This window comes from Meles meles, chromosome 6, assembly GCF_922984935.1.
Source record: "Meles meles chromosome 6, mMelMel3.1 paternal haplotype, whole genome shotgun sequence".
NCBI classification, from domain to species: domain Eukaryota; kingdom Metazoa; phylum Chordata; class Mammalia; order Carnivora; family Mustelidae; genus Meles; species Meles meles.
The window spans coordinates 109,890,275-109,917,038 of record NC_060071.1 but is presented as its reverse complement, the minus strand read 5'-3'; the positions used below and the strand labels follow the sequence as shown (position 1 = coordinate 109,917,038).

At 38.7% G+C, this 26,764-nt stretch overlaps 3 protein-coding genes across 11 annotated transcripts in view; 1 reads left to right on the top strand and 2 right to left on the bottom strand.

The window, feature by feature from the left end:
- KIAA0586 (KIAA0586 ortholog) overlaps positions 1-2,352 on the bottom strand; it is a 126,363-nt gene extending 124,011 nt beyond the window's left edge. For 2 of the 6 annotated variants that reach the window (XM_046009767.1, XM_046009770.1), the window contains exons 1-3: positions 2,237-2,343; positions 1,434-1,726; positions 494-558 (exon numbers count right to left, since the gene is read on the bottom strand). In XM_046009767.1, the coding sequence (XP_045865723.1) occupies positions 494-558; positions 1,434-1,632 (264 nt within the window). In that variant the 5' untranslated portion in view covers positions 1,633-1,726; positions 2,237-2,343. Of the gene's footprint in view, positions 1-493; positions 559-1,433; positions 1,727-1,903; positions 1,946-2,236 lie in introns of all 6 variants that reach the window. The other 4 variants (XM_046009768.1, XM_046009771.1, XM_046009769.1 and 1 more) reach the window with 4 other exon arrangements.
- A 555-nt stretch (positions 2,353-2,907) lies between these two features.
- Positions 2,908-17,298, top strand: TIMM9 (translocase of inner mitochondrial membrane 9). Of its 3 annotated transcripts, none has more exons than XM_046007296.1 (5): positions 2,908-3,021; positions 5,336-5,419; positions 15,024-15,088; positions 15,467-15,562; positions 16,773-17,298. In XM_046007296.1, the coding sequence occupies exons 3-5, from the start codon at positions 15,050-15,052 to the stop codon at positions 16,905-16,907; spliced, it is 270 nt and encodes an 89-aa protein (XP_045863252.1). In that variant the 5' UTR covers positions 2,908-3,021; positions 5,336-5,419; positions 15,024-15,049; the 3' UTR covers positions 16,908-17,298. The 3 variants fall into 3 exon arrangements, with proteins under 3 accessions (XP_045863252.1, XP_045863253.1, XP_045863254.1); XM_046007297.1 differs by having other exon boundaries at positions 2,908-3,123; XM_046007298.1 differs by lacking the exon at positions 2,908-3,021 and adding an exon at positions 3,640-3,698.
- On the bottom strand, positions 10,791-25,189 carry TOMM20L (translocase of outer mitochondrial membrane 20 like). Of its 2 annotated transcripts, none has more exons than XM_046007293.1 (5): positions 25,041-25,189; positions 24,868-24,911; positions 23,944-24,025; positions 18,383-18,525; positions 10,791-13,567 (listed from the first exon to the last, which is right to left on the bottom strand). In XM_046007293.1, the coding sequence occupies exons 1-5, from the start codon at positions 25,174-25,176 to the stop codon at positions 13,556-13,558; spliced, it is 417 nt and encodes a 138-aa protein (XP_045863249.1). In that variant the 5' UTR covers positions 25,177-25,189; the 3' UTR covers positions 10,791-13,555. The 2 variants fall into 2 exon arrangements, with proteins under 2 accessions (XP_045863249.1, XP_045863250.1); XM_046007294.1 differs by lacking the exon at positions 10,791-13,567 and adding an exon at positions 17,365-17,418.
- Between the last annotated feature and the right edge of the window lie 1,575 nt (positions 25,190-26,764).

Sequence of the window (26,764 nt, the reverse complement as noted above, 5' to 3'; positions counted from 1 at the left end):
AAAGGCTAAGCATTTACAGATGGACCAAGTACAGCACATAATTAAACATTTTTATTGTGAATTTTTTTGCAAAGTTGATAAGTAGACCCCTCAAAAAAACCACACAAAAGAACTTACAATCGTTTGGATAACATATAATCATACCTCACTTTTTAAAAATGATGTTGTTACTATTTCTTTACCTTTACCTAACAGTATATTAAGTCTCCAGTCTAGAACCCCATTTCCTTAGGTAACAGTAGAGCTTGTTTTCAGTTCCAATATTTCTCTCATTGTTCAACATCTTAGTAATGAGTATTTTTGATTTTATGGAAGAATTTTTGTTTAATGTCTCAAATACTATTCAAGTCACAATTGGATATAAAACATTTCTCTTGGTAAGTGAAATTTAAGAAAAAACAAGGCTTGTTGCTCATCAAACATAATTTAGGAACACATTACTCAACATACTGAATAGCTTAATGTGAACATAATTAAGAATTCTTTTGCTTACCCTTTCTGGCCCAGTAGAATTTGCTAATGGAGGCTGCTGATAAGTTCTAGTCAAGTCTGATGAACCTAACAAAACAAAGGAATCAATTTTCGTGATTTTAAAACCAGAATCATATTTTTGGAAACTGTATAGGCTTGACTCAAAACTATAAACTCAATATTAAGGCAAAACCTAAATTGGAAGCCATTTTTCATGCAAAGAACTTAAACTATAATTGAAATATATCCTGATGAAGGTTTTACAGCTGATATTTTAGAAAATAAGGATCAGTACTGACAATCAAGTGAGATAAGTGTTTTAATATAGCATTACAATGTTGGATTTGGACATACTATGGGTAGAATTTGCCAGGAATAAAATATGTACATGATATAAAAGCAGGCCTCCCCCAAAAGCAGCACTATAAATGCATTTTTTTGTTTTTGCACATATATTCATTAATTTGATCCTCATGACCATCAATGAAATGGGGAAAGCCTATGTTTTCTTCATTTTCACTGGAGAGACAGGTTAAGTGAGTTGGAACATGGAAGCCATCAAAAGGCAGAAGTTATGCTTTTCTACTATGCCAAACTGAGTAACACCAACCAAACAGAAGGTAGAGCATTTGGTAAAAACCTCTACTGATGAACAGTAAACACATCCCACTAGTTAAGTGCGTCCACCATAGATGTGAACAAGAACAATGTGCAAAAACCACACAAAGAATAAGCACAGAAGTGTTTCATTCATTCCACCTATTGGATATGTTTCAATTAGACTGATTGTACTAGCCATTTTCCCAGAGAAAGGGGTCAGCTTTCAAACACCTATTAAAACTAGATGTATCTTATGTTTGAGAATTTAAACATTAAAAATCCCCTAATTTTTGAAACGCAAAAAATAAATGAAAATAAAGACTAAAGATTTACAAAAGTGAAAGCTATTTGGAGTCACATACCACGTAACGTTCCATTCAAGCTAGCCTCGGTTCTAACAGGAAGACGTTTATTTGCAGACAACGCTGGAGGAACACAGGGCAACTCATCTTTCAGCAAAGCCAAATTATCTCCCTGATTTGGAGAAACTACCTCACGAAGTCTCCTCGCTGGTATTTTAACCCTTTTTTTCTTTTCCGGGCTAAACTCAGAGCCTTTCATATTATTGGTAACAAAACTAGTCCCACAGTTCTGAAAAGAAGAATTTCTTCTGGGTCCATAAAACTTCAGAACAAAATTTTCACCGCTTTGAGGACTTGAGGGAGAAGGAACGAGGGAGGAGTATGTTAAAGAAAATGTGAACTTTAAGTGATCTTAAAACATACAGTCATCAACCTTTAAATAAAACAATGTCTACACACTATCCGCAAAGCTAGAAATTTCAGTTTGGTATTTAATCCAGGATTAGAGATAACTAGGACATCATATTTACCCATTAATCCCACTCAGTCCATTAATGCACACGACCGTGAATCTGGGAGTGGGGATGACAAGAGAAAGGCCGCATGAGCAACAATAACCAAACAACAGAGAGCACTTGCAAAGCCAAGAGCTGGCAGTGCAAAACCAAACAGATGTGGAAGCGAGGTTAACATCTGTTGAGAAGCGGGAGCCAAGCACGTAAAACTGAAATGCTTAAAAAAAAAAAAAAGCTTAATAACTTTTGAGAATTTATTAATAACTAAAATAGTTATTTAAAATAGTTATTAATAACTATAAGCTTAAGAAGCTTAATAACTTTCTTCAGCCAAAGAGTCTTACACACCCCTCCAGACGCAAACATCGGACACCTAAATTCACCCCTCTGCGTCTCCCGAATACTCCACAACCCGGCAGTCACAGATGTAATCTGACAACAGCTTCAGTTGCCCGCGAGTCAACACCCACTTCTCTTTAAGTCTGCCCTTGAGACACAACACGCATGCGCGCCAAGAAAATCATCCAAAACACCCAACCAAAAAGCTGACCGCCCTCTGGTGTACTTCCATCCCTCTCCGGGTGGAAACAAACTCCCAACGTAAAAGATTTAAAAGGTGAAGATTTGACTTTATTTTTTAAAAGCAGTACATTGCCCCATCAGACTTAAACACTGAATAAAACTGGAGGTTCTCTTCGGAGACCCGCACAGGTCCCAGCTTAACCGACAATACCACTCCTGTTGACTAGGGACTGTTTACAGTGCAGCTCCTGGGGACCGTTAGGGACCTGGGTTTAAGTAAATTAGTTTTACAAAAACTCTCGACAGATTCGGGTAACTGTTGGTGTGGAAGTCAGGAATAGAAAGCACTGAGTAAGTATACATTTATAAAACTTAATCCTTAGAGAATTTTAGAATTCACTGGAGATAGCGGCTTTTCCTCCACAGTTCCCGGCTTGAAACGAATCCGCATCTGAAAGTCTAAGGACTATTTGACATCGCCTCTCCCACGTGTTCTCTCCCATCCAGCGACTGCGGCGCCCTCCCTGACCCAGACCCTCCGCCCCTAGAATCGACTGGCCGCGCAGCCCCCCACCCTCACACTGGTGTCGGATGAGAGAGCCTGTGCTCAAGTATGGTCTCTTTAATCTGCCCTTAGAATCTCGGGTTCCCAGGCGGAGGGCACCAGGCTACGCTCGGGAAGGTGGCGGGATCTCTGGAGGAGGCCGCCGCGTGTACGTGGGACTTGGGGGGTGGGGGGGTGCGGAGACTGGCAGGGCGTCCCCAGAACGGGTTTGGGCGCTGCCCGGGACCGTATCACTTGGGCGAGGGTCGGAATTTGAAGCTCTGAGCCACCCTCAATCCGGGTTTCGGGAGTCGGGGTCTTGTTTTGGAACACTGAGTTGAATTTAAAACATCCATGCAGTGACCTTGAGCTGACAGACAGGAGACCCTCCTTTAACTGAAAAATCTTCTCTGGACAGAATACCGTGATCCCCCACCCCTTACCTGATTCGCTAATTTTTAAGGACGCACTATTTAGACGTTTCCCTTTACATATTACGAAAGGTTTTTTTTAAATTAAAACAAAAAAATATAATCTGCTGTAAAAGTTAAATAACAGCATCACATCTATTTTCATAGAAAAAAAATCTTAGAATTAAAAGGGACCTTAGGGGCTCAGCTTTGGAGAACCTTTTGATTATTCTTGATACATTTCTGTAATTATTTGTCATTATTTCTTATGCCAGTTTCAGTTCTCTCTTCGTTATGGGGCTCTTACGTACCTGTTCACAATTTGTTTTATAATGTAAGTGAATTAAAAGAAAACAATGTCAGAGACTTTGAAGATGACTTAACTCTCTTATTTTGTGGCTGAAACTTAAATATGAAAGAAAAAATGACCTTCCCTCTGTAGTCTCTAAGGTGTGAGGGTAGGCAAAGAAACGTATTAAAATGACTTGAATAAATTATTTGATTTGGATCTTACAAACCCCTTTCATATCAGACTTGGGGTTAAAGCCTAAGTAATCTTGCCCCGATCTAGTCCAGTGCTCATAGGCTCACCTTTCAGGCCTGGACGCCATGCTTTAAACCCCAAAGCAATAATCTTTCAAAAGTATTTTTTGCCTGGTTAGTAGTTAGCTGAGTTGGGGTTGCCAGTTAATCAGACATAACTTACTAAACCTGCTGCAACTCTAAACCAAAGGGATATGTGGCAGAGCCCTATTTTTGTATCGATCAGACAAGTTCGGATCAATTTAGACATCTGAACTATCAGAGACAATGATAGCGCTGAAACAAAAAATATGGCTCACAAAATTTTCTTACATTTCTTTTGAGTTGTTAACATCTTTATTTACTTCCTCTTTGCCACTCTCATATCTCCATACATACATATGTAAATAGATACACTTTTTTTTGCTGATGGGTTTGCAAGTAAGTTTCAGACATGACCTTTAGCCCTAATTTCTCAGCATGTATCTCTTTAAGACCAGTCTATTACATAGCCGCAATAAGTTATCACGCCTAATAAGGTAACTTTCAGATTTCTCCAGTTACCCCCAAAATGTCTTTTTAACTAAGAATTTTTTTTTTATTCAAGGTCCAAAGTTCACACATTGTTTGGTTGTCATGACTCTTTAGTCACTTAATCTAGAACAGCCTTCTACCCCTTTTCTTTTTAACTTTTTAAAAAAAGACTAGTATAGTTGTCTTACAAATTGTCCCACATTGTGGATTTTTCTAGTTATTCCCTCAGGATCAGAATCAGATCAAACATTTTTGGCAAGAATACTACATAGTCAATACTGTATCTTATTTGGTTATTGTGGGGACTGCCAGATCTTTCCAATGTAAAGGGACTGTTTTCCTTTGGTGATAAGTAACCTATGGAGATACTTTGCGACCATGGATATATCCTGTTCCCCAACTACCTTTCACCCAGTAGTTTTATCATTCATTCATGATCCTTGCCTGAATCACAAGACTACCAATTTTCAGTACCAGTCATGCAGAGACTAGGGTCAGTTGTTGTGGTAATGGCTCAGGACGTTAGAAGAATCACTTATTGTAAACTAAGTTTGAACAGAATTAGAAATTTTGCTCCAGACGTGGTACAAATCTGCATATGATCCAAAAAAGAAATAGAGGACATCTCCCCTGTCACATCCTAGTCCTTTGGTTGTTTTGTTTTGTTTTTAGAAATTTCTGGGAATTGTTTGTCCCTGTGTGTTTACCTGAACATACTACCTGGAAAGATTGGGATGTTAAGTACTTATTAATACATATACCACATATGCTAAGGAATTGTAACCTCAGAATAGATTGAGGAAACTAATTCCACTTATTGAAAACAATTTAGCCAACAGAAGTTTAGATTTCATCAAACAGACTTAGAGCTTGAAGAGGCCTCAGCAGTCATATTGTAATCCCCTCATTTTTCAGGTAAGAAATCAGTCATTGGAGACATTCAAGCAAAGTTTGGACAACTAATTTTCCGAACAAAAGGAAACTCATGCATCAGAAAAGGTTTGAATTGATGGCTGATAAGATTTCTCTTTACTCTTTTTTTTTTTAAGAGTTTATTTATTCATTTGACAGAGATCACAAGTAGGCAGAGAGGCTGGCAGAGAGAGGAGGAAGCAGGCTCCCTGCTGAGCAGAGAGCCCGATGCAGGGCTCGATCCCAGGACCCTGGGATCATGACCTGAGCCGAAGGCAGAGGCTTAACCCACTGAGCCACCCAGGCACCTCGATTTCTCTTTACTCTTAAGTTTCCTAGTTTTATTATATGTTTTGTTTGACAGAAAAATAACTTAGCATTGTTATCATTCTCAAGACCTAAGCCAGAGATTCTAGAAACTTTCTTATCCCTTCCTTCCCTCTGCAGGTTTCATAGATACAACCATAAGGTAACCTCTGATAGGATATTTGCTTCCACAGTAACAAACATTTGCTGTAATAACTGAAAACTAGGACTGAATCAAAGAAGCCATATTGCTTCTACCTGTTTTCACCATCAGGTGGTTTGTGTGGCTGTTGGACTTAGTCAGCACAGTTTAGTATTAAATAACTAAAATAAAGTCCCCAAACTAGCAACTAAAAATGAAAATTATTCCCTCAGTCATCTCCAGTATTTTCTAGGGACAAGTACCTATAATTAAATATACCATAATCTTGATATTGTCGACTGCAGAGAAGAGTTTTGGAGACCTAGGCGCACTTGAGAAAACTGACTGTTAGCTCTTAGTTCAGTTATAGGTCTGGGAAGATATTTGAAAAAATACATATGTGTAATTGAATGACTAGAGAAAAGAAAATCATAATGTTAACATAGGGGTATTGAATAGAACTATTTAATTTTCCAATTCTAAAGAAATAGATTACTCATAATATGATAAACTTTAAAGGAAGAGATATATACTGTTAATGACCGTATATTAAAAATAATACCAAGAAAATAATTTTTATTTTTTTAGAGATTTTATTTATCCATTTATTTGAGAGAGAGGGAGAGCATGCATGCAAGCGGGGGTAGAGGCAGAGAGAGAGAATCTGAAGCAGACTCCATGCTTAGCATGGAGCCAGATAGCTCAATATCATGACTCCGAGATCACAACCTGAGCCCAAACCAAGAGTCCCAACACTCAACTGACTGAGCCACCCAGGCGCCCCAAGAAAATAATTTTTAAATAAAATTCATACCAAGGACATTTAGGACACTCTTCAACTATGTGTTGTCAAAGACTTCCCAATAACAACCATCATTTGTCACCATGAATTGTATACCAAGGGGCGAGTGGGGTTTTACCAGTCTCTGAAACTTAACATTTAAGGATTTCATACCTTCCACCTTTCTGAACTCCAGTTAAAAAGTGATTATATATGATTTTTAACCTGAAGAAATAAAAGGATAGGAATAGGAAAAAGAATGGGATTTTGACATCACAATCAGTGAATATGCAAATTTCTAAGGTTCTTATAAGTAAGAAAATCAGGTCCAGTGTCGTGAAGTACAGTGAATGTGCTATACAATTCAACAATTCAAAAGGTTCATGATCTTACGGATGAACTTCTGTCATTTCACTTAGAGGCCTATTGTTCTGTAATGCATGTTTTATTGCCCTTGTATTTATTTTATTTTTACTTATTTAAATTCAGCTAATTAACATATATTATTTGTTTCAGGGGTACAGGACTCTGATTCATCAGTCTTATATAATACCCAGTGCTCATTACAACACATACCCTCCCCAGTGTCCGTCACCCAGCTACCCCATTCCTCCACCCCTTTCCCCCTAGTAACCCTCAGTTTGTTTCCTGTGATTAATAAGAGTCCCCTATGGTTTGTCTCCATCTCTGGTCTTGTCTTGTTTTTTTCCCTCTCTTCCCCTCTGATCCTCTGCCTTGTTTCTTAAATTCCAGTGAGATCATATGATAATTATCTTTCTCTAATTGACTTATTTTGCTTAGCATAATACCCTCTAGTTCCACCCACGTCATTGCAAATGTCAAGATTTCATTTCTTTTGATGTCTGCATAGTATTTCATTGTATATATATATATATATATATATATATATATATATATATATATACACCACATCTTTTTCCACTCATCTGTCGATGGACATCTAGGCTGTTTCCATAGTTTAGCTATTGTGGACATTGCTGCTGTAAACATTGGGGTGCAGGTGCCCCTTCGAATCACTGCATTTGTATCTTTAGGGTAATTGCCCTTATATATATTTTTAAGTTCCCACAAAACAGTGTTTCATTTAACACCTATTTTCACAAAAGTTACCTTACCAGTTCTTGGATCTTTTCAGGCTGTTTTCTGAGTGAGAAGCCAAAAGAACTCTAGTTCTGAGCATTTGCTAAAACTTAGTACACTGAATCTTACTCTTTGGCAGGTATTAGACATCTGGACAACTTCATTTTTTTTTAATATTAAACTTTTTGAGATTATTATAGATTCCATCCAGTTGTAGGGGAAAATGCAGACACACCTTGTGCCCTTTACTCGGTTTTCCACAATGGTAACATATTACAAAACATCACAGTATCACAATCCAGATGTTCATGATACAGTCAAGATATAGAACATGTCCATTATAGAAGTCTTTAATTTTGCCTTTTTACAGCAATACTCCCTTCCCTTCTACCTATATCAATCCCCTCCTCAACCCCTGGCAATCACTAATATTCTCCATTTCTTTAATTTTGTCATTTCATGAATGTTAATATAAATTATATAGTGTATAACCTTTTGGAATTAGCTTTTTTTCACTCAGCATAATTCTCTAGAGATTTGTCCAATCTTTGTGCATCAGTAACTCATTCCTTTTTATTGCTGAGAAGTAACTCCATGGTACTGGTGTACCAGTTTAACCATTCACCTACTGAGGAACACTTGGGTGGTTTCCAGTTTTTGACTGTTACAAAGAAAGTTTCCATATACATTCAGGTACAGGATTTTTTGTGACCATGGGTTTTCATTTCTCTGTGATAAATGCCAAGGAATACAGTTACTGGGTCATATGGTAGTTGTATGTTTAATTTTCTAAGACACTGCCCAACTGTTTGCTGGAATAGGAATTACTACTAGGAATATCTGAGTGATCCAGTTTTTCCATATACTCACCAGCATTTGGGGTTATCACTCTAAAATGTAATAATTTTATGTTTTACATTTAAGTTCATGATCCATTTTGAGTTAATTTTTATATAAGTCATATATAAATGAGAGATTTAGTTTGAGGTTAAATTTTTTCTTTTGGATGTATGGTTGTTCTAGTACCAGTTGTTGAAAAGGCTCTATCTAGACTTCACTTCATTGCGTTTGCCCCTTTACTAAAAATCAGTTGGGCATATTTGTGTGACTCTAATTCTGGGCTCTTTGTTCTGTTCCGTTGGTCTGTGTGTCTACTACTGCACCCATAACACAGGATACTGATTACTGTAGCTGTGTAATAAGTCTTAAAATCAGATAGATGTATTTCTCCCACTTTGTTATTTTTTTTTAATTTAGCTATTTTAGTCTCTTTGCTTTCTAATATAAATTTTAAAATAATCTTGTCTATATTTATAAGAAACCTTCCTGGGACCTTGATAGGAATTGCATTAAGCCTGTCTATATTAATTTTAGGGAAATGGACATCTATACTATTGAATTTTCTAATCCATGAACACAATATGTCTCTCCATTTATTTAGGTCTTTGATTTTTTTTTTTCATCAGTATTTTGTAGTTCTCAGCATACAAGTCTTATACATGCTTTGTTCGGTTTACCCCTAAATGTTTCTTAAGTGATTGGGTTTTTTTTTTTTTTTTAAATTTTTAATTTTTTATTAACATATAATGTATTATTAGCCCGAGGGGTACAGGTCTGTTTCTTAAGTGATTGTTAATGGTGTACTTTTCATTGTCTGAGTGTTCACTGCCAAGTATATAGTGATAGAAATTGATTTTTTGCATGTTTATCTTGTATCCTGTGACTTTCCTGAACTTACTAGTTCTAAGTTTCTTTGTAGATCCCTTGGGATTTTCTTTTTCACAATTATGTCATTTTATTTTGTCAGTTTTATTTTCTTCCATAACAGTCTGTATGTCTGTCTTCCTTACTTCCTTTTCTTGCTTTACTGCACTGGGTAGAACTTCAGCAGTATATTAAGAGTGGTACGAGCAGATACCCTGCCTTGCTCACAGTCTTAGGGGAAAATATTTAGTCTTTCACCATTAATTACAGTTTTTTGTAGATGCTCATTATTAAGTTGAAGTTCTCATTTCTTTATTTTAGAGAGTTCTTATCATGAAAGGGTGTTGAATTTGTCAAATGCTCTTTCTGCATCAATTGATAGGATTTCATGATTTTTCTCCAAATACGGAACCAGTCTTGCAGCTCTGGAGTAAACTCCACTTATTTAATGTATATAATTATTTTTATATATTGCTGAATTACATTTGCTATTATTTTGTCAAGGATTTTTATGTCTGTTTTATGAGGATATTTTTCTGTAATTTTCTTTTGTGTATTATGGTTTTGATATTTAGATAGTAATAAACTCATGAATAAGTTGTTAGATTTCTATATATGGAGTCGTTTGTTGTGCTATTATCCTTTTAATGTCTGCAGGGTCTATGGTAATATATCCTGTTTCATTCCTTATAATGATAATGTGATTTCTTTTTTTTTTATTACTCTTGCTAGAGGTTTGTCTGTTATAATCTTTTCAAAGAACCAGCTTGTTTTATTGACCTTTGTTGCACTTGTTTTCATTTTCATTAACTTCTGCTCTTTATTATTTCCTTCCTTCTACATGCTTTGGGTTTATTCTGTTCTTTTTCTAGATTCTTGAAGTGAAAGTTTAGAGTGCAGATTTGAGACTTTAACTTTTCTCAATTATATGCATTTGTCAGTTTTCCTCTTGGCTCAGATTAAACTGTGTCCCACAAATTTTGATGTGTTGTATTTGCAGTCTTATTCAGTTCAATGATTTTTTTTTTCTTTGAGATTTCCTCTTTGACCCATGGATTATTTAGAAGTAGTGCATTTCCCAAGTGTTTGGAGATTTTCCTGTTATCTTTTCGTTACTGATTTCCAGTTTGATTCTGTTGTGATCAGAGAAGACATTCTGTATAATTTCAATTCTTTTAAATTTGTTGAGTCTAGGGGCGCCTGGGTGGCTCAGTGGTTTAGGCCACTGCCTTCGGCTCAGGTCACGATCTCAGGGTCCTGGGATCGAGTCCCGCATCGGGCTCTCTGCTCGGCAGGGAGCCTGCTTCCCTCTCACTCTCTCTGCTTGCCTCTCTGCCTACTTGTGATCTCTCTCTGTCAAATAAATAAATAAAATCTTTAAAAAAAAAAAAAAAATTTGTTGAGTCTAGTTTTATGGCCCAGGATATATGGTTTATCCAGGTCTGTGCTCCAAGGGCACTTTATAAAAATATGTATTCTGTGCTGTTAAGTAAAATGTTTTATAAATGTGGATTGTGGGTTGATATATCCTTGTAAATTCTCTATAACCCTGTAAATTTTCTGTCTAGTTCTGTTAATTGTTGAAGAGGAAAGTTGAAGTCCCCAACTATATCCTTCTCTTTTTCCTTTAAGTTTTACTCTGTATTTTGCCACTCTCTTGTTTGGTGCATACACATTTAGGATTGCTCTGTTTTCTTGGTAGATTAATCTTTATAGTCCCTTTCTGTCTTGTAATTTCCTTTGCTCATGTCTACTTTGATATTAATATATCCACTATTTTCTTTTGATTGTTTGCATGACAGATTTTTTTCTACCCTTTTATTTTCAACCTGTATCATTATATTTGAAGTAAATTTCTTAGAGACAGCATATAGTTGGCAATGTTTTTTAATCCATTCTACCAGTCTCTTTTAAATGATTATTGAGACCACTTATATTTAGTGTAATTGTTTACTAGGACTTAAATTTTTTTTTAAATTTTTTTATATATTTATAAGAGATAGAGAGTGCACATGAGCTGGGGGGAGAAGGAAAGGGAGAAGCAGGCACCCTGCTGAGCAGGGAGCCCAGTGTGGGGCTTGATCCCAGGACTCCGAGATCACAACCTGAGCCGAAGGCAGGCACTCAACTGACGGAAGGGACCCCAGGGTTTAAATTTGCTATTTTTAAATTTTCTGTTCTGTTTTTCTGTTTTTCTTGCCTTTCTGTGGATTACATGAATATAAATTGGCATTTTCATATTGATTTATCTATATAGTATTTTTGAGTATGTCTCCTTATATATCCTTTTTAATGATTGCTCTAGGTACTACATGATATTTACATATCTGATTACAGTCTAATGGTGTCAGTACCAGTTTCAGTGATACACCTACCTCCCTTTGCCTTTACCATATTTATTAATATACATTTAAATTGACATTAGACAGTTTTATTATTTTTGTTTCAACTGTCAAACAGTTTAGGATACTTAAGAAGAAAAGTGTATTGTACTTATTCATATTTTTTATTACTCTGTTTTTCCTCCTTCTTGATGTTCTAAGTCTCCTATTAACGTTTCCTTTCTGTTTAGAACTTAATTCTTTTTTTTTTTCCCATTTTATTTATTTTAGAACTTAATTCTTTAAGGATAGGTCAGGTGACAACAAATTCTAGTTACCTCCATTTGAAAATGTCTTGATTTCCCCTTCATTTCTGAAGTGTATTGTCATCCTAATGACTAATGTCATCCTAATTGTTTTCCCCTATAGGTAAGATGTCACTTTTTCACTTGCTACCCTCATAAATTTTTGTCTTTAGTTTTTTAGATGCTTGGCTGTGCTATATGTTGATATAGATTCCTTTGTGTTTATACTCTTTGGCATTCATTCAGCTTCTCTTGGATCTATATAAATTTATCTTTTTTGCCAAATTTGGGAAGTTTTTAGCCATCATTTCTTCTAGTACTTTTCCATCCCTGCTCTTTTCTCCTCTTTTTCCAGGACTCTGTTGAAACAACTGTTTGATCTTTTGTTACATTCATATAGGTTCCTGGTACTCTGTTCCTTTTTTTTTTCCATTATAGTTTTCTGTTATTCAGATTGGTTAATTTCTGTCCTCTGGTTTGCTGACTGCTTCCCCTATCCTTCATTCTGCTATTGATTACATCTGTTCAGTTTGTTTTGGTTATTTTTCACTTCTTAAGATTTCCATTTGGTTCTTGTAATATCTTGTTTGTTTCAGGCATATTCATAACTGCTCATTGTGGTATTTTTTATAATAACCATTTTTAAATCATTGTCAGATAATTCTGAATCCGTCATCTCAGTACTGGATATATAGAGAGAGTCTTTTTTTCATTCAGTTTGAGATTTTCTTAGCTTGTGGTATGATGACCAATTTTTTTATGTAACTTAGACATTTTGCATACTGTATTATGAGGCTCTAGATCTTGGTAAATCTTCTTCTCTAGCTGGCTCCTTTTGCCACTACTCCATTAGCAGAAGTAGGGGAGGGGGCATGCTGCCTCATTACTACTAGATATAGGAAAGAAGTGCAGGGGCCCTGACTCTGTCACTTAAGGTGTATGGAGGTGGTGTGCTCCTCAGTACTGCTGGGCAAGAGTAGGAGTTACGGCTGTCCAGCAGGCCTCCACTGGTATCACCCTGGCTCGGAGGGACTGGAGTGCCTCATTACTGCTCCCCACATGGTTTCCACTGACACTGGAAGAGGGTAAAATGAGCTAATTACCATGGGATGGTAATGCAAGCCTTTAATCTCAAAGAGGCCTCCTTTGATATAGCCCAGAGGGGAGAGACAAGGGTACCTCATTACTGCCATTGAAATGGAAGTCCAGGTTCCTTGTGTTGTTTCCACTGACACTTGTTGGGGATGGGGGAGCCCTCATTAAAGCCCAGTAAGGATGAAAGTCCTTGTTTCCTAATCTCCCTTCTATGAAGTTTGGGGGACTTGGTGCCTCATTACAGCTTAGTGAGGATGGAAATCTAGGCTCCTCAGTTGGCTTATGGTGATGTGGTGGATGGGGGAAGCAAGCCACAGTGTTTTTGTTTGCCTGGAGTATACAGTTATTGTTTAAAAGTTTTCTTTCTTTCAGGCTTCCCCTTTCCTGGCCCTTTGGCTAGAGAGGGCCAGCTTTGGGAAGATGGGGGGTTTTGACTGTGCAATCTGCATTTGCAGATTGCTGGCTTCTTCAGCTCCAACTCTGTGATATAGGAGACAAAAAGAGAAAGTAAAATTCCCCAGTGTTTTGTTTCCTAGGTCCCAAAGGCCCTGGCCAATATACTTTCTTTTCTCCACCTTTTAGAGTCTTGTGTTTGTTTTGTATGTCATGTCCAGGTTTTTAGTTGTACTTAATTTGAAGAATAGGGAAAAACACATCTCTTGCTCCATCCTTCCAGAAGCACAAGTCCTAAACTGCATTATATAATATAGACTCTTCTGTCTCTTTGACTGGTTGGTGGTTTTTTTTTTTTTTTAAGATTTTATTTATTTATTTGACAGAGATCACAAGTAAACAGAGAGGCAGGCAGAGAGAGTGGGGGAAACGGGCTGCTTGCCGAGCAGAGAGCCTGATGTGGGGCTCGATCCCAGGACCCTGGGATCATGACCTGAGCTGAAGGCAGAGGCTTTAACCCACTGAGCCACCCAGGCACCCCTGGTTGGTGGTATTTTATAACAGCACAGCAATACTTGAAAAATTGTGACCTTCGGTTAACTGTTGGTATTTTTCGGGTATTTTATATGGTAAAAACATAGGCAGTGACCCTTGAACAATAGGACAGGTTTGAACTACACTGGTCCACTTATATACAGATGTTAATAGTATAGTACTTTACTATTAATAGTACTATAATTTACTATTAATGTCTTTCCTTTTTTTTTTTTTTTTAAATTTTTGAGAGAGAGTACATGTGTTGGGGTGGGCCAGGGAGGGGTAGAGAGAGAGAGAATCTTAAGCAGACTCCCTGCTGAGCATGGAGCTCCATGTAGGGCCTGATCCCACAATGCCATGAGATCATGAGATCATGATCTGAGCCAGAATCACAAGTCTGAGCTTAATGGACTGAGCTATGCAGGTGTTCCGTGTGGATGATGTTTTTTTTAACAATTAATAGAAACTTTGTATTTATGTAGAGATAGTAAAAGAATCATTATCATCACAGGTCAAAGTTACAGTAGCAACCAGTGGAATAGTTAAGATTAAGTACTTGCAGGAAGACACCAGAGATCTCTTGGTTTCCTTTAAAACTCTGCTAGGAACGAGGCTTTAACAAGTAACCTTGCGTCGCGTTTCCGTAGTGTAGTGGTTATCACGTTCGCCTCACAAGTAACCTTGCAAGGCAACAGAGCAAGCTGTTTTAAAACTGGAGATTTAAAACTGGATAGCAGGGGCTTTTGGGTCCCATAGCCAGCATTAAAAAATCTAATTCTGTAAATGGTAGGGTTCTTCATTGCCATTAAGGACCTGGGGGATTGTGGAGGGAGGGGGATATAATTACATACTCCATTAGAAATTTATAAAATGAGAACAGTAATTTCAGGTAAACTTTGTTTCAGTTCTTTTCATAAACTGTTCTTGTTGTAATTACCTAACTCTTTAGCTAGCCTAAAAATATTTGTTCACAGACTGACAAACTTTTTCTTAATCTTTAAATCAGGTGACTAATAAACATACCTTTAGAATATGGCTGCACAAATACCAGAATCTGATCAGATAAAACAGGTAAGGTATTACAATTAACAAAAAAGAATTTTGCAAAAAATTTAAGGCATAACTGGGTGCAACCATGTTAAGTCAGTGATCTCACAAAATAACTTCATATTTCATTTCTAGAAGTGGATTTTAAATGATATGAAACATTTATTTTTCAAATAATTTGACAGATATCCAGGAACAAATAAATATTCAACTAGAAAACTGGACTATCTTTTGGTAGATCATACCATACATGTCTATTTATGCCCATTTAAGTTAGTGAAAGTAACTGTTGATTTCAAGTATTACAGGGTATTTTCCTCAGATATAAAACATCAGTAATTAAAATTTCAAAACATGTTCTAAAAAAACCAAATATTAAAGAATGTTCTGATTTATTTGTAGTTTAAGGAGTTTCTTGGAACCTACAATAAACTTACGGAAACCTGCTTTTTGGATTGCGTTAAAGACTTCACAACAAGAGAAGTGAAACCTGAAGAGGTATGAAAAATGTGCCCAGCCCACTAAAAATTCTCTGAGCTTGTCATAGAAAATAGAAATAGGATGTCTCTAACCATTTCCCTTGTTCCTAGTTACTACAGGAATTTGGGTTGCTTAATATGTTCCATTGCTCAGAGGAACTGAAGCAGTCAGGGACCCATGTCATTGAATTTAATGATCCCAAATTTAGTATGATAGTCTGTCATATATATATATACACACACACACACACACACACACACTGTAGCATGGCAGATTTTTTTTTTTAATTTTTTAAAAGATTTTATTTATTTTACAGAGAGAGAACAAGCAGAGGGAGAGGGAGAAGCAGACTCCCTACTGAACAGGGAGCCCGATGGAGGGCTCGATCCCAGGACCCCAGGATCATGGCCTGAGCTGAAGGCAGACACTTAACCGACTGAGCCACCCAGGCGCCTCCCCACCTTTTTTTTTTTTTTTTTTAAATAAGATGCCTAGGGCTTGCTGAGTTACTGTTTCGTAGCAGAGATTCTTACCAGTTAGCTATCAGTCAAGATGGTTAGAGAATGTTGATACGACTCTTCTGTCTGACCCTGACAACTCTAGTTAATTTTGGAAAAAGTGGAGCTTGAATATGGTGGCTCATATTGCATGGGTGGACTCCGCAAACTCAATCCTATGAGAAATCTTAATTTTTAATATCCTCATCAAAACATTTATATATTGGCTAAAAGTGACATAAACTTCCTCCAGTGTCAGATGTTGATCACCATTCATGCCAAGAACATATAACCAGCAATCAATAAGCCCTTGTTAAATAAGTGACAAAGCTTAAAATATTCTCGTTAAAAGTATGATATTCTCTTTAAAGTATAATTCTCGTTAAAAAGAAATGTTGAAAGAATGTGAATGTGCAGAATGGAGTTTCTCATATAAAAGGAACAGACTTACTTCTAGGCCTACATTTTAACAATCAGAATGAGGGATGGAAAAAGCAGGGATATACCATTGTTTTTAGTGCTTACAAACTGATAAACATTCAGTATATATTAATTCTTGTAAATGGATAAAACTAACAACTGAAAGTTATGATCACTTGCTACTCATTCATACCATTTAGTTCTTACATATTCAAAGAAAAGTACCCCGTGGTTGGTTGTTCATTTAGAATATGTGCACTTTTTAAAAATTAACATTTCTGTGTTGCCTCTTGGATCTTCTCTATTTCTAGACCACCTGTTCCGAACACTGCTTACAGAAATATTTAAAAATGACACAGAGAATATCCATGAGATTTCAGGAGTATCATATTCAGCAGAATGAAGCCCTAGCAGCCAAAGCAGGACTTCTTGGCCAACCACGATAGAGAAGTCCTGATGGATGGACTTTTGATCAAAGATTGGCAGCAGCGGTTGTGATGGAAATGAGGATTCATCTTGATAGAATCCCAGGAAAGCAGTAGCCACCCTGTTAAACTGTCAGTCATGACTTTGGCAAATGGAAACAACAGGAGAAACAAAATTGCTGTTTACCCAGAATAATCAAAATAGAAGGTCTTTTTGTTCAATGAAAATAATAAGATGCAACATTTGTTGAGGCCTTAAGATTCAGCAGGTTGGTAATTTCATTAGAAAAATAAACCATTGTTTCTTCAATTGTGACTGTTAATTTTAAAGCAAAATGTGTGTTCAATCATGTATGAGATAGAAACAATTTTTTATTACTAAAAGTAAAATAAATGGAAATATCACTGAACAGTTGTTTATACTATATATATAGTACCATAGTATTCTGACTGGACTGTGGGTACGTTGAAATGTTTTTCAGTCACGATCATCCTCCAAGTATTCCTGTTCATTCATGTCTGCCTCAAATTGCTGGTAAATACATAAAATAGTTACTTGCTAATCATTTCAACACATGATCATTTCTTGCCTCCCTAATTGTGTCAGGGTGGGCATTATACGTTCGTATCCTAGCCATATTTTTCATATGTGTACAGGAAACATCCCATCTGAGACTACCTTGGGAATGTGTTAAGAGTTGACTAATATGCTGTAGTGGAGACTGTTTTGTGTTTTGTTCAAAAGCTGAGTCCAACATGAATGATTCCGAGTCAGTTCAACATTATACAGTGTATTCTCAGCCATGACATGTGATGAGTGCAATAAAAAGTGAACCGAAGTTAAAAGTAGTGTCTTATGGCAAAATGAATCCTAAAACAAACCCAAGCATCTGCAGGAAATTCTAGTTGATGCATAAATATACCAAGAAATTTGGTAAAGGTTAAGTAAACTAATACCCACTAGTAAATTGGCTTATGAGTGGATTTCATTTGGTACCAATTTAAAGTTGCACTTAAGAGAACACTAATTTAAATTAGCCTATATGTTTCTATTACCAAAGTGATTTTTATGTTTTGTCATATTTGAAGCCAAAAGTATTCTGCTTTGATAAATTAATGGTTTTCTGAATTACATCTTATTTTTAAGCTATTGCATCATTTAACTAACATACGGTTTAACTTACAGGCCTCTGTTGACATTGCAGTCAGTAATCAATAGGTCTTTAAAGGTACAAAGACAAAATACTAACAGTGCTGCCTTTAAAGATGAAATGTTGAAACATCTATAAGACTCAAAATACACAATCCACTGTAGTTAAAGGAACATGAAAAAATAAGCTTGTTTGATCATAAGGCAAGAAAAGCAACCAAAAATTCAGAAATTTTACTCATTTAATGTTCCCATCCATACACAAACTTTGCTATTTTTATGTAATCAAGCCTAACATGGTTATTTACTGTGTTCATTTAGGAAAGACAATTAAGTATGTGCTCACCTGGCAAATAAGGGGAATTTTGTGCAACAGCATCTCAAATACCTGAGGAGGGAGTGTGTGTTTGAAAACCTTCAGAAGTTCCTTTGGTTGTCCACATACTAAAAGGGCAGTGCTGAGATGTTCAACCCCCAACTGACACTCTCCTGAAACAGATGGATAAGGTTTAAAGTAAAATGTTAACATTCTTTCAAATCAACATTCCACAGATTACCAAGAAAGCACCAAATGTTAAAATGGGGGGGAAAAAAAGTGTCAAACTACGGATTACTTATCATAAAGAGAGTAAAGATTATAAATGGGGAAAATGTTGAGCTACCTATTAGATTCACTGTGATCAAGCTGCAAGAAGAATAATGTTGTGACCCAAATTACTATTAAAAAGTGCACTCTTGGGGCGCCTGGGTGGCTCAGTGGGTTAAGCCGCTGCCTTCGGCTCAGGTCATGATCTCAGGGTCCTGGGATCAAGTCCCGCATTGGGCTCTCTGCTCAGCAGGGAGCCTGCTTCCCTCTCTCTCTGCCTGCCTCTCTATCTACTTGTGATCTCTCTCTGTCAAATAAATAAATAAAATATTAAAAAAAAAACGCACTCTTGATTTAGAAATGTTTGTGTTCTACAATGTGTGTTTGTAAGACCAGGGGTATTGAGTGTTTTTTAAAGGTTGTCTTCCGTTACTGATAGGAGATAGGTGACTTTTTTTTTTTTAATTTTATTTATTTGACAGACAGAGATCACAAGTAGGCAGAGAGGCAGGCAGAGAGAGAGAGAGAGGAGGAAGCAGATTGTCCCCAGAGCAGAGAGCCCGATGTGAACCCTGGGATCATGACCTAAGCCGAAGGCAGAGGCTTTAACCCACTGAGCCACTCAGGCGCCCTGATAGGTGACCTTTTTTTTTTTTTTTTAAAGATTTTATTTATTTATTTGACCAACAGAGATCACAAGTAGGCAGAGAGGCAGGCAGAGAGAGAGAGGGGGAAGCAGGCTCCCTGCTGAGCAGTCAGCCCAATGCAGGGCTCCATCCCATGACCCTGGGACCGTAACATGAGCTGAAGGCAGAGGCTTTAACCCACTGAGCCACCCAGGTGCCCCGGAGATAGGTTACCTTTAACTCTACCTGTGTGATTGATGAAATATGAAGGAAACACCTGATGTTCTTGCTAAATGAGACTTTTTAAAAAATAGATTGTATTATCAGAGTTTGAAACAGGGTTTGGTGTAACACAAATTACATAGCTAGGGGAAGACAGACTTATGAACTTTGATTTCTAAGTAGTTTTAAAATGAGGGGCGCCTGGGTGGCTCAGTGGATTAAGCCGCTGCCTTCGGCTCAGGTCATGATCTCAGGGTCCTGGGATCAAGCCCCGCATCGGGCTCTCTGCTCCGCAAGGAGCCTGCTTCCTCCTCTCTGCCCGCCTCTCTGCCTACTTGTGATCTCTCTCTCTCTATCAAATAAATAAATAAAAATCTTTAAAAAAAAAAAGTCTTTAAAATGAATTTTAGGATGATTGGCTATAAAGAATGAAAATTTATATAGTATGGAAATTAATCATAGAATTTCTGTCTAAATAATAACATGGAGGGGCGCCTGGGTGGCTCAGTGGGTTAAGCCGCTGCCTTCGGCTCAGGTCATGATCTCAGGGTCCTGGGATCGAGCCCCGCATCGGGCTCTCTGCTCAGCCGGGAGCCTGCTTCTTCCTCTCTCTGCCTGACTCTGCCTACTTGTGATCTCTCTCTCTCTGTCAAATAAATAAAATCTTTAAAAAATAATAATAACATGGAATCAGTCAGTCTTACTGCTTCATTCTAGGAAACTGATGCAGAGATCAGTGACATTTAAATTTTCAGAACTAATTAATGCCAATTAATAATTGAACCTAATTTTCTGAACCTTGAGACTACAGTGTGCTGCCACTCCTCAGGTGTTACATAATTTCCCATTTATTGGTTGAAATACGTGGTCATCTGAAGGGAAAAGTGCATGATGGACAGAAGATAGTGCTTCCCAGATTTGTATTAAGTTTACACTGAAAAACCATCAGAAGGACATTTCTTCGATGAAATACTATGCTAGTGTTTTAATAATAGGTTTAATTTATTAAAAATTTATTTATTTTAGAGAGAGACTGCAAGCCAGGGGGTAGAGGGCAGAGGGAGAGAGAGAATCTCAAGCAGACTCCCTGCTGAGCACAGAGCCTGATGCAGGATTCCAGTTCACTATCCTGAGATCATGACCTGAGCTGAAACCAAGAGTCAGACACTCAGACTGAGTCACCCAGGTGGCCCTAAAAGGTTTATTTTAAATTAGTAAAATTACAGCTTTATGGAGATGACACATTAGATCAAAATTAAAGAAAGATGGTGCCTCCTGTCACGGCACCTGGGTGCCTTAGTTGGTTAAGCGTCTGCCTTCAGCTCAGGTCATGATCTCAGAACCTTGACACTGAGCCCCGCATCGGGCTCCTTGCCCAGTGGGGGGTCTGCTTCATCTTCTGACCCTCCCCACTGCTCATGCCCTCCCATTTTCTCTCTCAAATAAATAAAAAAATATAGTGCCTCCTCTCAAGTTGATAGAGCTAATGTAACACAAAAACAATAATCAATTTGATCAAGTAAGTCCACCAACCAATAAATTCAATCAAATCAGCTAATTAGAAATTTCAATAAAAATTATTGGCTCTATGGTCCTATGCAGACAACCACAGTTGAGATGGCTATAGGACTATACTACTTGACAGCAAAGTAATGAAAATTAGGGGTGTGGCAGAGAGGAGTGGAGAAAATTGAAAGGATTACAGAAAACTAGGTGAAAATTTATTGCATTAGAACACTTGTTCTCAAACAGTGTATTGTAATAACCAAGAGAGTTTTAAAAACCTGGGTTCCACCCCAGAGATTCTGATTTAATTCTTTAGGGGTTTGGTGGGGATTTAAATAAGCAACCAAGATGAGAACTCCATTAGAAGTAAAATATGGATATAAATAACCCTTAAAGAGCTAATAAATCAATTTAGGGTTTTACAGAAATAATGTTATCACCCTTAAGAGGTAAAAAATTTTTAATTTTTTTTTAGAGATTTTTATTTATTTGAGAACACAAGCAGGGCGGAGAGGCAGAGGGAGAGAAGACGACGACACCCCACCCCCAACACGGAGCCGGATTCAAGGCTCGATCCCAGGACCCTGGGATCATGACCTGAGCCAAAGACAGAGGCGTAACCAAATGAGTCACCCAGGTGCTCCAGAGGTAAAAATTTTAAAAACCGTGTTCGCACTTTTTGTTTTAATCATCTCAATATTTATAACATTTTCACCTCTAACTGAACTATTATATGAAAGCTTTTAAGCATAAAGAATATATCGTGTAATAATTGTTTATTTATAATTCCTACTTTTTCTCTCCATATTGATACTATCCCAATTCAAAAAATGTTAAAGCTGAAAGGGTTTATCTACTTTAATTGCCCATATGTCCAAGCAGTATCCACATTTAGGAATTAATCCAGAGGAATTAATTCTGTGAGGCCTCCAGTTTTTTTTCTTCCAAGATTTTATTGATTGACAGAGAGAGAGCGTGAGCACAAGCAAGAGGAGAGAGAGAATGTGAAGCAGACTCCGTGCTGAGTGAAGAGCTCTACTCCCCGGTGGAGCTCAGGACGCTGACATCATGACCTAAGGGGAAACCAAGAGGCAGACCTCAACCAGTGAGCTACCTAGGCACCCTAAGAGGCATCTAGTTTATATAATTGGGGGGGGGGCACTTTTAAGATTTTATTTTTCTTAAGTAATCTCTATCCCCAGTGTCGGCTCACACTTATAACCCCACGATCAAGAGTCACATGCTGTAGTGACTGAGCCAGCCAGGCTCCTGGGGGGCCCTTTTCAAGAAAAAGAATATAAAATTATGAATACAAAATTGCTAGGACTCTTCCCAGAACCCTCAAAGAAGCTTGTGCAAATGAAGGTCCTTCCAGTTTTGTTTTTTTTTAAAGATTTTATTTATTATTTTATATTTGACAGACAGAGATCACAAGTAGGCAGAGAGGCAGGCAGAGAGAGAGAAAGGGAAGGAGGCTCCCCGCTGAGCAGAGAGCCCGATGCAGGGCTTGATTCCAGGACCCTGGGATCATGACCTGAGCCCAAGACAGAGGCTTAACTCACTGAGCCACCCAGGCACCCCAAAGGTCCTTCAAGTTTATACTTAACTACCTTGTATAAAATCATTCCTATTTGTATCATTTAAGTCATTTCTAACTAATTTTGTCATTTTTAAGATATTTTAGCCCATTTATAAAACTTCCCAGAAGAAAAGATTAGTATTGAATAAAATACTAAAACTTCAAATTATAACGATTAATGTGCAATGACTACTCGTTTCTCAAAACCTTTATGGTTTTGAGTGGCATTAAGCCACTGATTTAAAGTAAAATTCTTGGGTATTGCTATGAATTGTCCAGGATCTTGACTTTGTTTTTCATAAATTCTGGAGGATGCAGCCTCCTAAGTGCAGAGTGAAAAAATCTTTTTAAAAAAGATAAAAGAGCAAGAACGGCTACAGGCACTGTGATGAGAGGAAATCTGCAACACTTGAAAAAAGATACATAAACGGGTGTCATGCTTACTTATCCAGCAACATGATTCATCCCTTACAAAAGAAGTCTGAAAACAAGTTATTTGCCTTTCCAGGTTTAACACCAGAACAAAGACATGATTATTACATACAGCATTTACAAGATATTTATATTATTTATTATTTATATTTATAAATTTATTATTTATATTATTTCTTATTATTTATTATGTTATTTATAACATCATTTTACCTAACGATACTGTGAAGCCTTCTCAAAACTATGTGGAATTAGGTGAAGATAAATTATAATTCAAAATACAGTTTATGGCCATTAAGTCCAAAGTAGCTCCAAGGTAGCTCCTTCATTACTACATCAGACACAGGACAAGAATGATCATTTATAATGATTTCATCATCAAAAATAAGTAATTATTGTGTTAAGAATACTCTAAGAATGCAGGAAAATTTTTATAAAACAGTTCATTTTTTTAAAGCTTTAATTCATAAAACATTTAGTCACTTGGAAAAGTCATTTACTTAGAATTTTACCTGAAAATAAATAAAGTGTTACTGCATTTGGCTTTGCTTCTCCATGTGCCCATTCCCAAGGAACCTGAATGCTATGTGTATAATATGGTGAGATGAAAAGTATGATCAAGTGAAAAAATCTCTTTAAAGCAAGTTGGTTAACACATCTAGGTTTGTTTGTTTGTTTGTTTGTTTGTTCCTTTGAGAGAGAGAGAGTGGGGGGCGAGTAGGGGCAGAGGGAGAGAAAGAATGTTAAGCATGCTCCACACTCAGCTCGGAGCCAGACATGGGGCTCAATCTTACAACACTGAGATCATACCTGAGCCAAAATCAAGAGTTAGGAGGCTTAACTGACTGAGCCTCCCAGGTACTCCCAAGTTTTTTGACATACAAATACCAATCAAATATTTTTTCAACATATATTATCTTAAGTAACTGCTAACAAAAGAGTATTTACATTCTCACCTCTGGATAACCAAAGTTGTCCCATTCGTATCTCTTGCAGAAAAAGTTCTTGTAATTTTTCCTTCTTTGCTGGATCCCACAACTAAAAGATTAACAAAATATTTAACAATGAATAATGCATGTGAAGTATAAGGTTATTGATCAAAGTATTTAACTTTTATTTAAAAAGCATATCTTGAACCTAATCTCTAAATCCAAGGTATGATAAACACAGTTGTTCTTTATAATATTTAAAACTTCTTAAAATGGAATTATAATTTCAGGCAACTAAAAAAAAATCCATGGCATATTTAAATTAAGTTGAGATGCTTGTAATCGCTCTCATCTGTATTTTACCCAACTTCCTAAGTACACACCGCAGAAATCCCTGTCTAATTAACTACAACACATCTAGTTTTGTAGGTTGCAAAACTGTTTTCTTGCTTAGGGTATTAACAGTGTTTGCTGATTTGGCAAAGGGCATGGCGAGGGGTTGGCAGGGCAGTTGGTGGTGTTCAGAAGCATGCTGTGGTTTGCTTCAGCTTGGTTCAGGAAGGTGACCAGAGTCACAGGATGGTGTCATCATTGGTACCATGCCTAGGGCTGGTCTTTAAAGGTAGGTAGGGTGGACAATCCTTGACCCAAAGTATCAACTCCCTGGCCGGTCACTTCAGCTTCGGTCTGTTATAGCTGGAGGGTTTTTGTGTTTTGTGTTTGCTGTCCCCAAGAATTCTCTTTTTAAAATGGGATGAGCCTTTTCCTAACTCCAACTGGTTCTTCCTTCCCTTCCCTTTGCAAGCGCACGATAAAAACCACACCTAGGCCGAACGTAGGCCGGGCGCGGGTGCGCAGAGAGGCGGTGGCAAATGCCTGCTCGGAGACCCCGAGACCCAGCGGGAGGTCACTCACTATAACGCCCCGTCTCGGCGTCGCTAAGCACCTCACCTGGGCGCCCGGTCCCTCAGCCTTCCGCTGCTGGGCTCTTCTTTCTGCAAACACAACGTGGCACCCGCGGCTCCGGAGCCATCCCGACGCCCGCGTGCGCCCGGCAGAGCCCTCGGCCCATGGGCCCGCCCTCTGCCCACCCGGCCCGCCGCCGCCGCCGCGGTCTCACTCACTGTCCCGCAGGCGGCGCCTGAACGCGGGGTCGCCACGCCGCTTCCGGTCGAAGTAAACACAGTAGCCCAGGAAGGCGACGGCGCCACAGGCCGCCAGAGCCGCCAGGAGGCCGAGGACCGTGCGGACGCTGGGCATCCGGCCGCGGACGTCTAGGGGCCGAGCGTTGGGCGCGGGCCGGCGAGCGTGGGGCGCCGGCCGGCCGGCAGGGGGCGTCGGCGCGGCGCCCATGCGGGCCTCGGGGCTTCCCGTGCGCCCGGCCGCAGGCGTGCGGAGCCGCGCGTCGACGCCTCGTCCCGCGGCCCGCCGAGCGAGGAGGAAACCGAGGGTCGGAGAGGGCGTGTGGACGAGGTCTCACGGCCACCGAGTCGCAGAGCTCTGTTCGAACCAGGTCGGTCGCACTCCAAATTCTGAACCCTTTACCCCAACGCGCTCCTCTCCCTGTGCCCACGACATCCATCCGGACAAATCCCAGGGTCAGGAATCTGGTGAGCGGGAACTGGGTGCTCCGTGAGCCCGTTCCCTCTCCTGCCAACCGAAGTTGACTCATCACTTCACTTGGGTCTTCTCCTAGCTCGCAGCTCTGCCCCCAGAGCACCTGAATACTGCTAGCCCGTGCCCCCGACCTGGTCTGCCGTGTCGCCTGAGAAGAACCCACTCACCCGAAGTCCCCAACCACCGTAGCTCAATGACGGGAGGAAAGAAGAATTTGGAAGCAGTAAATATTAGTCCCGGGGCGGGGGCAGTGACTTTGTTGGCTTGGGCCTGACAGCCGAAGGTCCCAGAGCAAAATCAACTCTGAGAGACCCATGATGCTTACTAGCCTGGATGCGTTTCTTTCTAATGTTTGCTTTATTCAGACATAGCTGGAAGAATGGGGGTATGACTGACCTCAAAAACAGAGTTTTGATTTTTCTTTCTTTCTTTCTTTCTTTTTTTAAGATTTTATTTATTTAATTGAGAGGGCGGGAGAGGGAACACAAGCAGAGGGACTGGGAGAGGAAGAAGCAGGCTTCCCGCCCAGCAGCGAACCCCATGCGGGGCTGGATCCCAGGACCCCAGCATCATGACCCTAGCGGAAGGCAGATGCTTAACTACTGAGCCACCCAGGCGCCCCGAGTTTTGGTTTTTCTGCTGAGCCATAGAGAAGGCATAAGCTAAGTAAGGACCTAAAGAACTAAATATTTTTTTTTTTTAATTAGGCTACTCAACTGGTCTTTACAATTTACTGATACTACTCGTGTGTGCTAACAAGGTGCTCATTACTGCTTGATTTCGGTTGGGGCCCAGAGCAGCCCCAAGCCCTCACAATTTAGGAGTTAACAGGTGTAAGTTATGTATCATTGTTTTCTTGAGTACTGTATGTTCCTTCCGCAGTCTTCTATTTGGGAACTTGGTCTAGTGTCAAAACCCAATTGTAATCATGAACAGAAGAGAGGACGGCTTCAGCACAACCAGCGTCACTACGATCTGGGAGTGGTTTTTGGTTCAGAATCTTGGTAATGGGCTTAGCCCAGCTCCAAATGATCTTTTTCTAGGCTGGTTGCTCTTATCGTCTGATAAAACCACTCAACCAGGCCCCCTTCCCCCTTCTTTTTTTTTTTTTTTAAAGATTTTATTTATTTATTTGACAGAGAGAGAGAGAGAGATCACAAGTAGGCAGAGAGTCAGGCAGAGAGAGGGAGGAGGAAGCAGGCTCCCTGCGGAGCAGAGAGCCCGATGCGGG

Bases quoted from the DNA above. Each gene is read 5' to 3' on its own strand.
- TIMM9 (XM_046007296.1), top strand. From the start codon at position 15,050: ATGGCTGCACAAATACCAGAATCTGATCAGATAAAACAG. The intron at 15,089-15,466 runs GTAAGGTATTAC...ATTTATTTGTAG, and splicing joins AATCTGATCAGATAAAACAG to TTTAAGGAGTTTCTTGGAAC. The intron at 15,563-16,772 runs GTATGAAAAATG...CTCTATTTCTAG, and splicing joins GAGAAGTGAAACCTGAAGAG to ACCACCTGTTCCGAACACTG.
- TOMM20L (XM_046007294.1), bottom strand. From the start codon at position 25,176: ATGCCCAGCGTCCGCACGGTCCTCGGCCTCCTGGCGGCTCTGGCGGCC. The intron at 24,912-25,040 runs GTGAGTGAGACC...TTGTGTTTGCAG, and splicing joins CAGGCGCCGCCTGCGGGACA to AAAGAAGAGCCCAGCAGCGG. The intron at 24,026-24,867 runs GTGAGGTGCTTA...TTAATCTTTTAG, and splicing joins CTGAGGGACCGGGCGCCCAG to TTGTGGGATCCAGCAAAGAA.